The 14,626-nt window shown below is 46.0% G+C and overlaps 1 protein-coding gene across 3 annotated transcripts in view; it reads left to right on the forward strand.

Moving 5' to 3' along the window:
* The window catches only part of TRAF3IP2 (TRAF3 interacting protein 2), an 82,770-nt gene that overhangs the window by 61,152 nt on the left and 6,992 nt on the right, over positions 1–14,626 (forward strand). For 2 of the 3 annotated variants that reach the window (XM_073575995.1, XM_073575996.1), the window contains exons 8-10: positions 4,189–4,302; positions 4,402–4,430; positions 9,653–9,707. In XM_073575995.1, the coding sequence (XP_073432096.1) occupies positions 4,189–4,302; positions 4,402–4,430; positions 9,653–9,707 (198 nt within the window). The remainder of the gene's footprint in view (positions 1–4,188; positions 4,303–4,401; positions 4,431–9,652; positions 9,708–14,626) is intronic. The other variant, XM_073575997.1, reaches the window with a different exon arrangement.

Here is a 14,626-nt window from a genome sequence, read left to right on the forward strand (position 1 = left end):
GCAGAACCGGGGCGGAGGTAAATCTACGCTTCAGCTCCTGAAAGGAAGCAACCGCCTCCGGAGACCAATTCAACACATCCGCACCCTTCCTGGTCAGGTCAGTCAATGGTTTGGCAATACTAGAAAATTTTGCTATAAATTTCTGATAAAAATTAGCAAAACCCAAAAACTTCTGGAGGGCCTTCAAAGAAGTGGGCTGAACCCAATCATAAATGGCCTGTACCTTGGCCGGGTCCATTTCAATAGTTGACTGAGACAAAATAAATCCCAAAAAAGAAATTCTCTGTACTCCAAAAAGGCATTTTGATCCTTTGACATACAGAGAATTCTCTCTCAAGATCCGGAACACAGTCCGAATATGTTCCACATGAGAATCCCAATCCTTGGAGAAGATCAAAATATCATCCAGATAGATAATCAAAAATTTATCGACAAAGTCTCGGAAAATATCGTTCATGAAGCACTGGAAGACAGAAGGGGCATTAGTGAGCCCAAAAGGCATCACCAGGTACTCAAAATGTCCCTCCGGAGTATTAAACGCCGTCTTCCATTCATCCCCCTGCTTAATGCGGATAAGATTATACGCCCCCCTGAGGTCAAGCTTGGTAAACCAGCAAGCACCGCAGACTCTAGAGAAAAGATCCGAAATCAGGGGTAACGGATACTGATATTTAATAGTAATTTTATTGAGGGCACGATAATCAATACAAGGCCTTAAAGAACCGTCCTTCTTGGCCACAAAAAAAAACCCGACACCTAAGGGTGAAGAGGATGGTCTAATATGACCCTTCTCCAACGCCTCCTTAATATAGGACCGCATAGCCTCGTGCTCGGGTACAGATAAATTGAAGAGCCGACCCTTAGGAAATTTACACCCCGGGTTTAGTTCAATTGCACAGTCATAACTCCTACGAGGAGGCAAGGACGCAGACTCATTCTCACTAAATACATCATAGTAGTCCGCCAAATAGTCAGGAACCTCATGCGACTGAGGAGAGGTGGAAAAAACCGGTGCCTCACTAAAGGTACACCGGCAACCCCAACTCACCACAGACACAGACTTCCAATCCAAAACTGGATTATGAATCTGCAACCAGGGAAACCCCAGAACAACGGCATCATGCAGACCATGCAACACCAAAAATCTGCAATTTTCTTGGTGGTCTGGGGCGACCCGCATGACCAACTGGGTCCAAAACTGAGGTTTATTTTTAGCCAGAGGGGTAGCATCAATCCCCCTCAAAGGGATAGGCGTCTGCAGAGGTGTCAACGGAAATCCACAACGTTTAGCAAAATCCAAGTCCATTAGGTTTAGCGCTGCTCCCGAATCCACAAAAGCCTTGGCGGAAAATGTGGACAGGGAACAGATCAGAGTAATCGCCAAAAGAAACTTAGGCTGAACCCCACCAACAGAAAACGTGTGTGCAAAGCGTTTCTCACGTTTAGGACAAACAGAAATAACATGTGAGGCATCTCCACAGAAAAAACACAGCTTATTACGCCTTCTGAATTCCTGACGTTGCGCCTTAGACAAAACTCTATCACATTGCATAGGTTCAGACGTCTGTTCAACCGGTGGCAACACCTCTCGTGTAATCCTGCGTTCACGTAAACGCCGATCAACCTGAATGGCTAAAGACATAGAATCGCCAAGACCAGAGGGAACAGGAAATCCCACCATAGTATCTTTTATGGCTTCTGACAAACCCTTCCGAAAGAGAGCAGCCAAGGCACTATCATTCCAGGTAGTAAGGACCGCCCACTTTCGGAACTTTTGACAGTACAACTCTGCAGATTCTCGACCCTGGTTCAATGCTAACAGGGTCTTTTCAGCCTGATCAATAGCATTAGGTTCGTCGTACAGCAACCCCAAGGCTTGAAAAAATGCGTTCACATTAGTCAGAATAGGGTCATCTGGTTTCAAAGAAAACGCCCAATCCTGGGGATCGCCGCGCAGCAAAGAGATGACAATTTTAACCTGCTGCGCGGGGCTCCCTGATGAGTTAGGCTTCAAAGCAAAAAATAATTTACAATTATTTTTGAAACTCAAAAATTTAGATCTATCCCCAAAAAATACATCAGGTGTGGGGATCTTTGGTTCAACAGCATGTGAACGAGCAAGATAGGCGGAAATTCCTCGCACTTCAGCAGCGAGCTGCTCCACACGATCAGACACTTGCTTTATCTCCATTGAGAGAAAAAAAAATTCCCCCTACGGCCTCAGAGATATAGAGGAAAGAATATACACACACCTCTTTTTTTTATTTTTTTATTTTTAAACACAATTCTTTCCTGCTATTGAGTACCCCAGGATCTGCGGTTTGGCGGGTGATTCTGTTATGATTGAGTCACCGTAGGAGGCAAAAACAGAAATGCTAGCTAAGTCCTGAAAACCAGAGAAGTTGGCAACTATCAGATTGCAGACCCCTGAACCTATCAACACAACTAGCAGTAGCCGTGGGGGGTTCCTACGATGACCTAGACCCCTCGATCACAGCCGGAGAGATACATAGGCCTAAAGAAGGAAAGGGGAAATCTAACTGCCCCAGAGCAGACCCCAAAGCAATAGGCAGCCCCCCACATATAATGACGGTGAAGCAAGATGAAAACACTTACACAGACAGAAAGACAGGCTGAGCAAAGACGGGGCCCAAAAACTACCTAGATAGGAACGGATAGGAAGGCTGCTGTCTGCAATCTGCCAAAACCCTATCAGAGACAAAAGCCAACAAGCTGATATAAAAATGGCCCTGAAGCAACTAAGCTTCAAAAACTAAATCAGCACTCAGGTACTTTCAGAAGACAGAGCTCAAGGAACACTGCACACTCCAGCAGGGAGTGGCAGAATCCAAAAAGCAAGAAAAACAAAAACAAATCTTAGATGCAAAAAGGCAAAACAGAAAACTTAGCTTTAGGAGAGCAGGAATCAGACTGGTGTCCAAGAGTCCACAGAGAAATCACCCGCAGGGCAGAAAGGGCGTAGGCTGCCTTAAATCCAGTCAGTGACTCCACTCAGCCAATCGTCTTCATTAGTCCCAGGTGCCTGATAATCAGGCTCACTACCTTCCTTCACTAGAATAGGGAGTTCACCAGGCCTCAGTGACGGAGGGGAAAATGAACTCACAACAGCGCCCCATTTATTGTGGGTCTTAAATAGTATTAGTCTTTTCATATGGGCTTATTGGACCTTTTAGACCACCCAGAGCTCCAGGGCTAGGTGCGACCACTACCCCTATAACCACTATAGTTACGCCCCTGCCTCTTAATTAATGAAGCAGCAGCCAGTGCTGGAATACCTCTCTTAGAGTATGTAAGCATATAGCCAGCCCATTAACCAGCAACAGAGGAAATTAGTAATATTTTCTCACTAATTGAATGATACACATTAATGTTCAAAATAACTGTTCTTAAAGGGAGTGTGACTGCTTGGTGTCTGCCATATAGTTCAGTACACCTTTCCACCTACTGTATTCGTTTTACATCTATCTTCACGGTTGGAAATGGCTACTGAATGACTCTTGTATTACAACTGAATGCGAATAGGCATGAATTTAATTATTTTGTGTTTTATAGTAATAATTTATTGTAACTACGGTAGTTTTGTTTCTAATTTAACATTAAAAGGGTATTCCTGTCTCCAAAATCCTATCCCGATATGTAGTATGTGTAATGAAAATAATATTAGCAAATACCTCCAATTAGAAATGTAGTATAATTCTTCTGATTAGCTATGGCGCTTACCATCATGTGCAGGGCATTGCAGTAGCTTGGGTATCCGTGTTTAGGACCACTAAGAGCTGTCTAACTTTCTCTATAAGTGGTCATAATCATGGATCCCTAAGCTACTGCAATTCCCTATATGATATCAGAGACATGGCAAGTTAGAAGTACTATACATTTCTAATTGGAGGTATGTGCTAATATTATTATATCTACTTCATATTGAGATGGGAATACCCCTTTAAATATTTTCTGCTGATGCAGTTTAAGAAGGAGCAGATTAAAATTACTGTGATTTTATATTGTCATATAATTATAATAATGTAATAAAACGCAATATTGAAATGTGTAAGACTTGAGTCTGGACAACACACATTTGTTGCACTTTATCCAGAAGAAACATCATCTGTGTACACATGTTAGTGGAACCTAACATACATTTATTTTGTCCAATTTTTGTAATTCAAGACAAATGTGATGATCATCATAGCGATCAGCCCACAGTACAAAAAGGACGTTGAAATGGACTTGATTCACGTTAGTGATGATCATGGCTTACACACACGATACATCCACAAACTGGTGAGTAACAGACAATCTCCTTCATATGTTCGCAAACAAGTTTATCATTTTTTAATCCGCTAATTTCATGCAGCTTTTTTCACTGCATTGTTTCTGCAGATGCTACCAGCTATATTCAAAATGCAGTGGTATGTAAAAGTTTGGGCTTCCCTGATCAAAATTACTGTCACTGTGAACAATTAAGCAAGTTGAAGATGAAATGATCTCTAAAAGGTTTACAGTTAAAGATGACACATTTCTCCAGTCACCTTCCACGACAGTCACCTTGGAGGTTGTCTCCCTGCTCTAATGGGGGACAGGAAACACAAAGAGGTTAAATAACCCTCCCCTTCCTGCTACCTCCAGTGTTTTTCCTGTCCCCCAGTGAGGCATGAAGAGGTTACAGAGGGGCTGCCGTGGCCAGCGAGTGGAGCTCCTACATACTCACAGCTGGGCAGCCGAGGTCGGGGGGGTTCGTCTCTCCTCCGTGTCGCTGCTCCCGTCTCCACCTCCCGGTGTGACTCGGGACTTGTCCGCCCCTCCCGCGCCCCTCGGGGCAAAGCGGGGCGGTATAGTGCTGGTTGGGATCCTCCTGTTAGTTCCCCGGCTTCCTCCTTCCTCCCACGCTGCTGTACGGGGCCGCGTGCGCGTCGGAGGGGGTGGAGCTTCAGACCAGAAGTGACGTCGGTGCGCACTTCCGGTTCGCGTCTCCCGGATGGGGACGCGCGCCGGCACCCGGGATACCCAATAGCCGCAGGGGTCGGGCGGCAGTTCCTCCCCACAGACCAGGGGGAAGGAGGGGCACAAGAAAGACCAACGCTGTAACGCCCATATAAGGGTGCCACAGACTCCAGGTAAGCGCAGTGTGTCTGTATGAGTGCTGACATGGATGGTGACAAGCCCTCAACTGCTGCTTCTGCGGAGCCCAGCGTTCCCCCTCCTACCGTGAGTAGCAGGGCCGGTCCCTCAAAACTGTCAAACTTTGGTGGCACGGGTCTAAGCAAGCCTTCTCTCTCTTCTTGCAGGAGGACAAGGCCACTGCCCCAAGAAACCCCCGCAAATGTGGTATCTGTGGTGCCGGGTTCCCTTCTGATTATAAAAAGAAGCTATGCCAGCCCTGTACGCAAAACATTCTGCGCACCGAACAGCCCTCCCTGTTTGACAGCATAAAAACTCTCATTAGACGGGAGGTTCAGACCTCCATGGCGGTCCAGACCCTGGTGACCCAGGGCTCTCCCCCAAAAAAGAGGAAATGGGCAGTTACGGAAGCCGATTCGGATTTCGAAGTCCGCTCAGGGTCAGAGGATATTTGGGAGAATGAGGGCTCCACATCCACCTCCAAACACGATGCAAAGAAATACTATTTCTCCTCTGAGGATATGGAGGAGTTGGTCTCCATGGTGAGAAATACCATGGGGGTTGCGGAGGAGGAGGTGAAGCTCTCAGTCCAAGATGAGATGTTTGGGGGGCTGAAACCCAGAGGTAGAAAAGGCTTTCCGGTTCATGAAACCATACAGAATCTAATAGCTCAGGAGTGGTCCTCCAGCGAGAAGGCACTTAGTGTACCATCAGAGCTAAAAAACCGCTTTCCCCTCGAGGGTGACAGCTCTATTTGGGAGATCCCTAAATTAGATGTTCAGGTCTCTAAAGTGACTAGAAAGACGTCCCTTCCTTTCGAGGACTCTTCCCAGTTGAAGGATCCGATGGATCGCAAAATAGAAAGTCACCTTAAAAATCCTCGGAAGCTTCTACGAACTTGCTCAAAGCAAACGTAGCCTCCACTTGCGTCGCCAGATCATTGTTCTTCTGGCTTCGTACGTTAGAGGAACACCTCTCGGGGGGTACTCCCAGAGAAGAAATCTTAGATTCCCTTTCCCTCCTCCAAAAAGCAACAGGCTTTTTAGCCGATGCTTCGGGAGAAACGGTGCGGGTAGCAGCTAGAAGAGAAGTTTGGCTGAAGTCATGGGGAGGTGACATAACCTCTAAGACAAAACTCTGTGCCATCCCCTTCCAGAGGCACCAGGTGTTCGGACCAGTCTTGGATGACATCCTCAAAAAGGCTTCCGACAAAAAGAAATCGCTACCCGAACAGAGAGTCGCCAAGAGACAATTTTTTCGTCCCCCACGAGAGCAGTCCTCCCAGAAGGAGTTCAGAGGGAAGGGCAAGATGGGACGATGGAGCTACCCGAAGGGGGGTAGAGAGAAGAACATCCTTGTCCCTCAGCAACAACAACCCCCGGACAAACAGTGACTCCCCGGTGGGGGGTCGACTCACGCAGTTTTTCGCCCAATGGCAGGCCACGACCTCGAACCAGTGGATCCTGCATACTATACAATTTGGTCTGAAACTGGAGTTCGAACACCCCCCCCACACACACACACACACACACTGTTTAAGAGTCACCCCTGCACAGTCCCCACGTCTCCAAAAAGTTCTACTTCTTCAGATAGAAGGAGTAATCTCGTACGCACCTCAACAGGAAATAGGCAGAGGACATTACTCCCGCCTATTCCAGGTGAAGAAGCCCTCCGGAAAGCACAGACTTATCATAAACCTAAAACCCCTGAATCGCTTCATCAGATACCGGCGGTTCAAGATGGGGTCGGTAAAATCGGCAATCCCTCTTATTGGGCAGATATGGCTGATGGCTACGATAGACCTAAGGGACGCTTATTACCATGTCCCAATTCATCCGGATCACCGGAAGTTCCTGAGGTTCGCGGTCTCCCACGACCAGGGGATCAGCTATCTCCAGTTCCCGGCACCAAGGGTATTTACGAAAATTATGAGGGAAGCAGTCATTTCTATCCGTCTTCAGGGAGTATGCATCTTTCCATATTTAGACGATCTGCTCATTGTCGCTCCATCGGTATCCCGGCTGAACCAGGACGTATCAAAGAGCCTGCAGATGCTCTAATCCCTAGGTTGGATCCCGAATCTTCAGAAGTCGGACCTTCATCCTTCCCCAAAGAAAAAATTCCTGGGGATCCTCTTAGATTCGGAAAAGAGGACGTCCTTTCTTCCCGAGGTTCGTCAATTAGACCTTCGTCGGAGAATAATCCGGTTCAGAGAACAAAGGGCACCGACTCTGAGGGACGCCATGTCTATCCTGGGTTCCCTGACATTGTGTATTCAGGTGGTATCTTGGGCACAGTCACATACGCGAATCCTCCAGTCATACGTCCTGGTAAACGCAAGGAAGTATCAGAACAATCTGTCAAAAAGGATCCCACTTCCAGGACACGTAAAATCGGCCCTCTTGTGGTGACTGAGTTACCGGAACTTGAGACGAGGAATAAACTGGGACCAGCTTCCTCTGAAAATACTCTGTACCGATGCCAGTCTGAGGGGTTGGGGAGCCGTGGTGGAGGAGTCTTACTTCCAGGGACAATGATCCCAGAACATAAGAACCAGATCCTCAAATCTAAGGGAATTGAAGGCAGTAGAAGAAGCACTAAAAGCCGCTTCATCCCTTATCCAGAACCATCACATCCGGATATACTCCGACAGCGTAATCACGGTAGCATATCTCAGACACCAGGGGGGCACGAAGTACGCCAGTCTGAAGACAGTGGCAAAAAGAATCTTCCTATGGGCAGAAAAGCACCTATCCATCTCCGCGGTACACCTGAAGGGGTCGGAAAACATCCAGGCGGACTTCCTAAGCAGGAAGGACGTCCATCCGGGAGAGTGGTGCCTGAATCAGGAGGTCTTCCCGTCTCTGACCTCAAGATGGGGAGACCCAGAAGTCGACCTATTTGAGAATGCTCAAAACGCAAAGCCAAAAAACCTATTAATCCCTCGGTCCCACGTATGGAGCTCCGGGGACGGATGCGTTCGCTCATCCATGGGTCTTCAGACTGGCCTACGCCTTTCCACCAATCCCTATGTTGGCAAGGACACTGCAGAAGATCAGATCAGACAGGGTCACGACAATCCTGGTAGCTCCAATGTGGCCAGGATGGAGCTGGTACAGCGCCCTGTTGGACATGGCCCTGGAAGGTCCCTTGCTTCTACCCCAAAAGACCGACCTCCTTTTCCAGGGTCCCTTACAGAACCCAAACCCCAGCAAATTTAGTCTAGCAGCTTGGTTATTGAGGCCAACATTCTGAGGGCCAAAGGGCTATTGGATGGAGTAATCCGGACCTTTCAAAAAAGTAGAAAGCCGGTAACAAATGCCATATACGGCAAAATATGGAAGAAATTTTCTTCCTGGTGTCTTCCTAAGGTCCCTGACCCCTTCCATCCAAATATTGCCCAGGTCCTAGATTTCCTGCAAAAAGGGTTAGAGCTAGGACTTACTCCAATTGCACTAAGGGTTCAAGTATCTGCCCTTAGTTCTTTTTTTGACCTGGACCTGGCTAGACACCGTTGGGTTAAACGATTCATGACCGCAGCAAGCAGAATAAGGCCTACACTCCCTAGTCGGGTTCCCCCCTGGGATGTTAATATAGTGCTGAATAGCCTAACACAGGCCCTGTTTGAGCCCCTGTCAGAAATTTCCTTGAGGATCCTCACACTCAAAACAGTCTTTCTCGTAGCAATCACCACCGCTAGGCGGGTGGGGGAACTACAGGCCCTATCGGTACAAGACCCATACCTCCTGCTCAACTCGGACAGTATAGTACTGCGCCTAGACCCCTCCTTTATGACCAAAGTGGTGTCAGACTTCCATCGAGGTCAGGATATTGTGTTGCCCTCATTCTGCCCAAATCCTTCTAATACGAAGGAAGAAAGGTTCCACACCCTGGATGTTCGCAGAGTGGTCCTCCATTACCTTGAGTTAACCAAGGATTGGAGAATCAACCAGAACCTGTTTATTCAGTATTCAGGACGGAATAAGGGAAAGAAGGCGGCAAAAAACACGATAGCAAGTTGGATCAAGCAGTCCATCTCCCTGGCATATTCATCAAGAGATCTCTCTCCGCCCGAGATGCTAAAGGCCCACTCCACTCGATCAGTCGCTACTTCAGCAAGAGGGAACGCGTCTTCGGAGCAGATATGCAGAGCTGCCACCTGGTCCTCTGTACACACCTTTACCAGACACTACAGACTGAATTTTAAATAGGGATCTAACATTTGGCAGACGCGTTCTGCAAGCCGTAGTACCTCCCTAAAAATTAGTGTTGGTATGACTCTAAGGTGACTGTCGTGGACGGGGACTGGAGAAAATAGAATTAGACTTACCGGTAATTCGGTTTCTAGGAAGCTTCCACGACAGCACTAATTTCCCTCCCTATCTAATATCTTACCGGACGATTCCTGCTCTACTGGCGGTAACTATTCATGCTAGTATGTCCAGAAAAAACACTGGAGGTAGCAGGAAGGGGAGGGTTATTTAACCTCTTTGTGTTTCCTGTCGCCCATTAGGGGAGACAACCTCCAAGGTGACTGTCGTGGAAGGTTCCTAGAAACCGAATTACCGGTAAGTCTAATTCTATTTTCTTTTTTATTTTGGGCAGAAAGAAACAAACTATATTGTTATTGTTTTCATTTTAAAAATTACAAAAAGGTAAATGGGCCGATGCAAAAGATTGGGCACCCTTGGAGATTTGTGTGCTCAGATAGCTTTGACCAAGGTTTCACACCTTAATTAGCCTGTTAGGGTTATGGCTTGTTCTCTATTATTGTTAGGAAAGGCCAGGTGTGCAAAGTTCCCAGCTTTATAAAAACCCAGCCTCATCTAACATTGTGCCAAAAAAAACAGCAGCCATGGGTTTTGTCTAAGCAGTTACCTAGCACTCTGAAAATGAAAATTGTGGCGGCCCACAAAGCAGGAGAAATTTATAAGAAGATAGCAAAGAGTTTAAATTGACTTTCCCTCAGTTTAAAGTGTAATTAAGAAATGGCAGTTAACAAGAACAGTGGAGGTCAAGATAAGGTCTGGAAGACCAAGCAAACTTTCAGTGAGAACTGTTCGTAGGATTGCTATAGAGGCAAACCAGAACCCCTGCTTGACTGCAAAAGATGTTCAGAAAGATTTAGCAGACTGGAGTTGTGGTAAATTGTTCTACTGTTCAGAGACACCTGCACAAATATGGCCTTCATGGAAGAGTCCTCAGAAGAATACCTCTCCTGCATCCACACCATATTATTCAGTGCCAGAAGTATGAAAAAGAACATCTAAACATGCCTGATACATTTTGGATGCATTTCGGAAAAAAAGTACTGTGGACTGATAAGGTTGAAATGTAACTCTTTCGCCTCAATAATCAAAGGTATATGTGAGATAAAAAAAGGGCACAGAATTACAGGAAAAGAATATCTTGCTAACCATTAAACATGGGGGTGGATCAATCATGTTTTGGGGTTCTGTTACAGCCAGTAGCACAGGGAACATTTCACGGGTAAAGGGAAGAATGGATTTAATGAAATTTCAACAAATTCTTGATGCAAATATAACACCATCTGTGAAAAAGCTGAAGGTGGAAAGAGGATGGCTTCTACAAATGGATTATGATCCTAAACACACATCAAAATCCAAACTAGACTACCTCAAAAGGCTGAAGTTTTTACAATGGCCCTCAAAGTCCATTGATCTGAACATCACTGAAAATCTGTGGCTAGACCTCAAAATACCAGAACATGCAAAACTACCCAGGAATCTCACAGAACTGGAAGAATTTTCCAAGGAGCAATGGCTGAAATTCCTCAATCAGGAATTAAAAGACTCTTGGCTGGTTGTAAAAAGCATTTACAAGCTTTGATACTTGCAAAAGGGGAAGCTACTAGGTACTAACCATTCTGGGTGCCCTATTGTTTGCACCGGCCCATTTTCCTTTTTGCAATTTTTAAAATGTAAAAGATGTATATAATATGTAGCAAAAAAAAAAGGGAAGCAGCACATAAAGTAAAAAAGATGAACTTCAATGCCCAATGGCGAAACGTTGCCACGCTATTGGGCATTAAAGTTCACCTTTTTTACTTCATGTGCTGTTTCCCTGTTTTTTCTCCATCGCCTCATTGGGCACAGGACTGTGGGTGTATGCTACTGCTGCCAGGAGGCTGACACTAAGTGAATGAAAAAAAGGTGGGCTCCTCCACTGCAGTATACACCCTCACCTCGATTGCAGGCGAAACCAGTTCTTGCTTAGTGTCCTAGGAGGCACACACTTCTGGTCTTTTTCCAGACTCTCCGTTTTTTTTTTTCCATGAAGATGAGACGGGGCGACGGACCATATTGAAAGGGTCCAATCTCCCCAAACCAACAACGGGCGAGCACGTGCAAGTGTCGCCTCCACGTATCCTCTCCCGCGACGTGGGACATGATGCCGGGCTTTCCCTGACCACCCTAAGGTATTGAAACCCTAGGCTGTACAGAGGCACAGGTAGTCCGTGCGGCCTCCCACTGCACCACCAATGCAAGGACTGCGGTAGTGGAAGGAGGCGGACGGTCCCTCTCCTCGTCCCTTGGAGGGATGATGGAGTTAGGGTGCCTGCACCGTGCTTGATTTTTTTGATTCAGCCCCCCTCCCCCCCTAACCTGAGGATCAGTTGGAGCTCCAGGGGTGAGGCGTGGAAGGAGGTGGGCTGGGAGGGCTCCTGAGACCTCCAGGGTCAGTACATCCTGGAACCCTGGGCTGCAGCACGGGTTCGGGCACCAGCATGCGCCCCCACAGCTGTAGCGCTCGGCAGCACATGTCCTGCCCAGGCCTCTGTTTCTGGTGGTTCCACTCCCGTTTCCGGGCGAATGCCGTAAATTTAGTCCCCGGCTTCTGCTGGTACTAGGCTGCGAGCGGAAGTCCCGCCCCCGTGATGCGTGAACTTCCGGCAGACCCGCCCCCGGAGCATCGGGCGGGCTCCGCAAAATTTAGTTCCCAGCTTCAGCTGCCGCTTAGCCGCGGCAGAAGCTCCGCCCATATGACATCACCGTCGGCGCCTCTTCCGGCTGGACTGCCCACACGTTGAGGTTGTTGTGATCTCCTGCTTTTGCACCGAACTGGTTTCACCTGCAATCAAGGCGAGGGTGTATACTGCGTAGGAGATAACCTTTTTTTCATTCACTTAGTGTCAGCCTCCTGGCAGCAGTAGCATACACCCACAGTCCTGTGTCCCCCAATGAGCGTCTCGGAGAAAAGGATTTTACGGTGAGTTATCACAAAAATCCATGTTTTGCTACTTATCCTGCTATGCCAATTGAACACTGGTTGGGGAAGCGTGCACTTCAATAAGATATTGCTTTGGTGCTGTTCCAGTTTTTTCTTGAGATATATATATATACATACATACAGTTAGGTCCATATATATTTGTACAGAGACAACATTTTTCTAATTTTGGTTCTAGACATTACCACAATGAATTTTAAACAAAGCAGTTCAGATGTAGTTGAAGTTCAGACTTTCAGCTTTCATTTGAGGATATCCACATTAATATTGAATGAAGGGTTTAGGAGTTTCAGCTCCTTAACATGTGCCACCCTGTCTTTAAAGGGCCCAAAAGTAATTGGACAATTGACTCCAGAATATCGCAGAATAGTCTCCATGGTGAAGAGAAACCCCTTCACAACAGCCAACCAAGTGAACAACACTCTCCAGGAGGTAGGCGTATCAATATCCAAATCTACCATAAAGAGAAGACTGCATGAAAGTAAATACAGAGGGTTCACTGCACGGTGCAAGCCACTCATAAGCATCTAGAATAAAAAGGCTAGACTGGACTTTGCTAAAAAACATCTAAAAAAGCCAGCAGAGTTCTGGAAGAACATTCTTTGGACAGATGAAACCAAGATCAACCTCTACCAGAATGATGGAAAGAGAAAAGTATGGCGAAGGCATGGTACAGCTCATGATCCAAAGCATACCACATCATCTGTAAAACACGGCGGAGGCAGTGTGATGGCTTGGGCATGCATGGCTGCCAGTGGCACTGGGTCACTAGTGTTTATTGATGATGTGACACAGGACAGAAGCAGCCGAATGAATTCTGAGGTATTCAGAGCCATACTGTGTGCTCAGATCCAGCCAAATGCAGCCAAACTGGTCGTTGTTTCATACTACAGATGGACAATGACCCAAAACATAAAGCCAAAGCAATCCAGGAGTTTATTAAAGCAAAGAAGTGGAATATTCTTGAGGCTATGTGCCAATGTTAGCATTTTTAAACGCTCAGAAAACGGGACTCCTTCCCAGAAACCGCGTGTTTTATTTCCATGTGTTTTTTGCGCGATTTTTGCACAAAAAACGCGCGTTTTTGATGTGCGGTTTCTGGAAAGCTTGGAAACATCTAAAAACATAGACCTATTCGGAAAATAATGAGCCTGCTGCGTTTTTAGCCGCTAAGCGTTTTCTGAGCGGAAAAAAACGCATGCATTGGCACAAAAAGCCAAAAATGCAATAAATTTAATGGAAGCTTATTTTAAGCGTTTCTGAAGCGTCTGATCCGGCACAAACGCTTCAAAAACGCTTAAAAAAATGCAACATGGGCACACAGCCTGAATGGCCAAGTCAGTCACCTGATCTCAACCCAATTGAGCATGCATTTCACTTGTTAAAGACTAAACTTCAGACAGAAAGGCCCACAAGCAAACATCAACTGAAAACCACAGCAGTGAAGGCCTGGCAGAGCATCAAAAAGGAGGAAACACAGCGTCTGGTGATGTCCATGAGTTCAAGACTTCAGGCAGTCATTGCCAACAAAGAGTTTTCAACCAAGTACTTGTCAATGAACATTTTATTTACAATTATTTAATCTGTCCAATTACTTTTGGTCCCTTTAAAAACAGGGTGGCACATGTTAAGGAGCTGAAACTCCTAAACCCTTCATCCAATTTTAATGTGGATACCCTCAAATGAAAGCTGAAAGTCTGAACTTCAACTGCATCTGAATTGTTTTGTTTAAAATTCATTGTGGTAATGTCCAGAACCAAAATTAGAAAAATGTTGTCTCTGTCCAAATATATATGTACCTAACTGTACATACATAGATACATACATACATACAGCTCTGGCAAAAATTAAGAGTCCACAGCACAGTTTTATAAAAATCAGCTTCTCTTCATGTCTTAAAGCCATTCCATTCCAGTGTCAGTTGAATTACAAACAGAGTACACCTCATTCTACTTAATGTGCTTCTGATTAGGTCATCACCTGAACCAAATCTTATTTAACGAAGGAAAATATAAAAAACCCTGCTGTGGTGTTCACAATCCTCTTGGAATAGGACAATCTGGATGGTAAAACAAGCGCTAGGAATATCCCAAAAGTAATAGAAATGAAAAAATAACTTTTAACCATTCCAAAGGAGTTGAAAAGAAAAGTCTTGAGTGAGGAAAAGAAGGCCTCAATTCTGGCTTTACCAGCAGAGGGAAACAGTGAGCGACATGTTGCCTCCATCCTTAAAGTTTC

The sequence above is a fragment of the Dendrobates tinctorius genome, unplaced genomic scaffold (genome assembly GCF_039654945.1).
Source record: "Dendrobates tinctorius isolate UK_male_01 unplaced genomic scaffold, ASM3965494v1 ptg000046l, whole genome shotgun sequence".
NCBI classification, from domain to species: domain Eukaryota; kingdom Metazoa; phylum Chordata; class Amphibia; order Anura; family Dendrobatidae; genus Dendrobates; species Dendrobates tinctorius.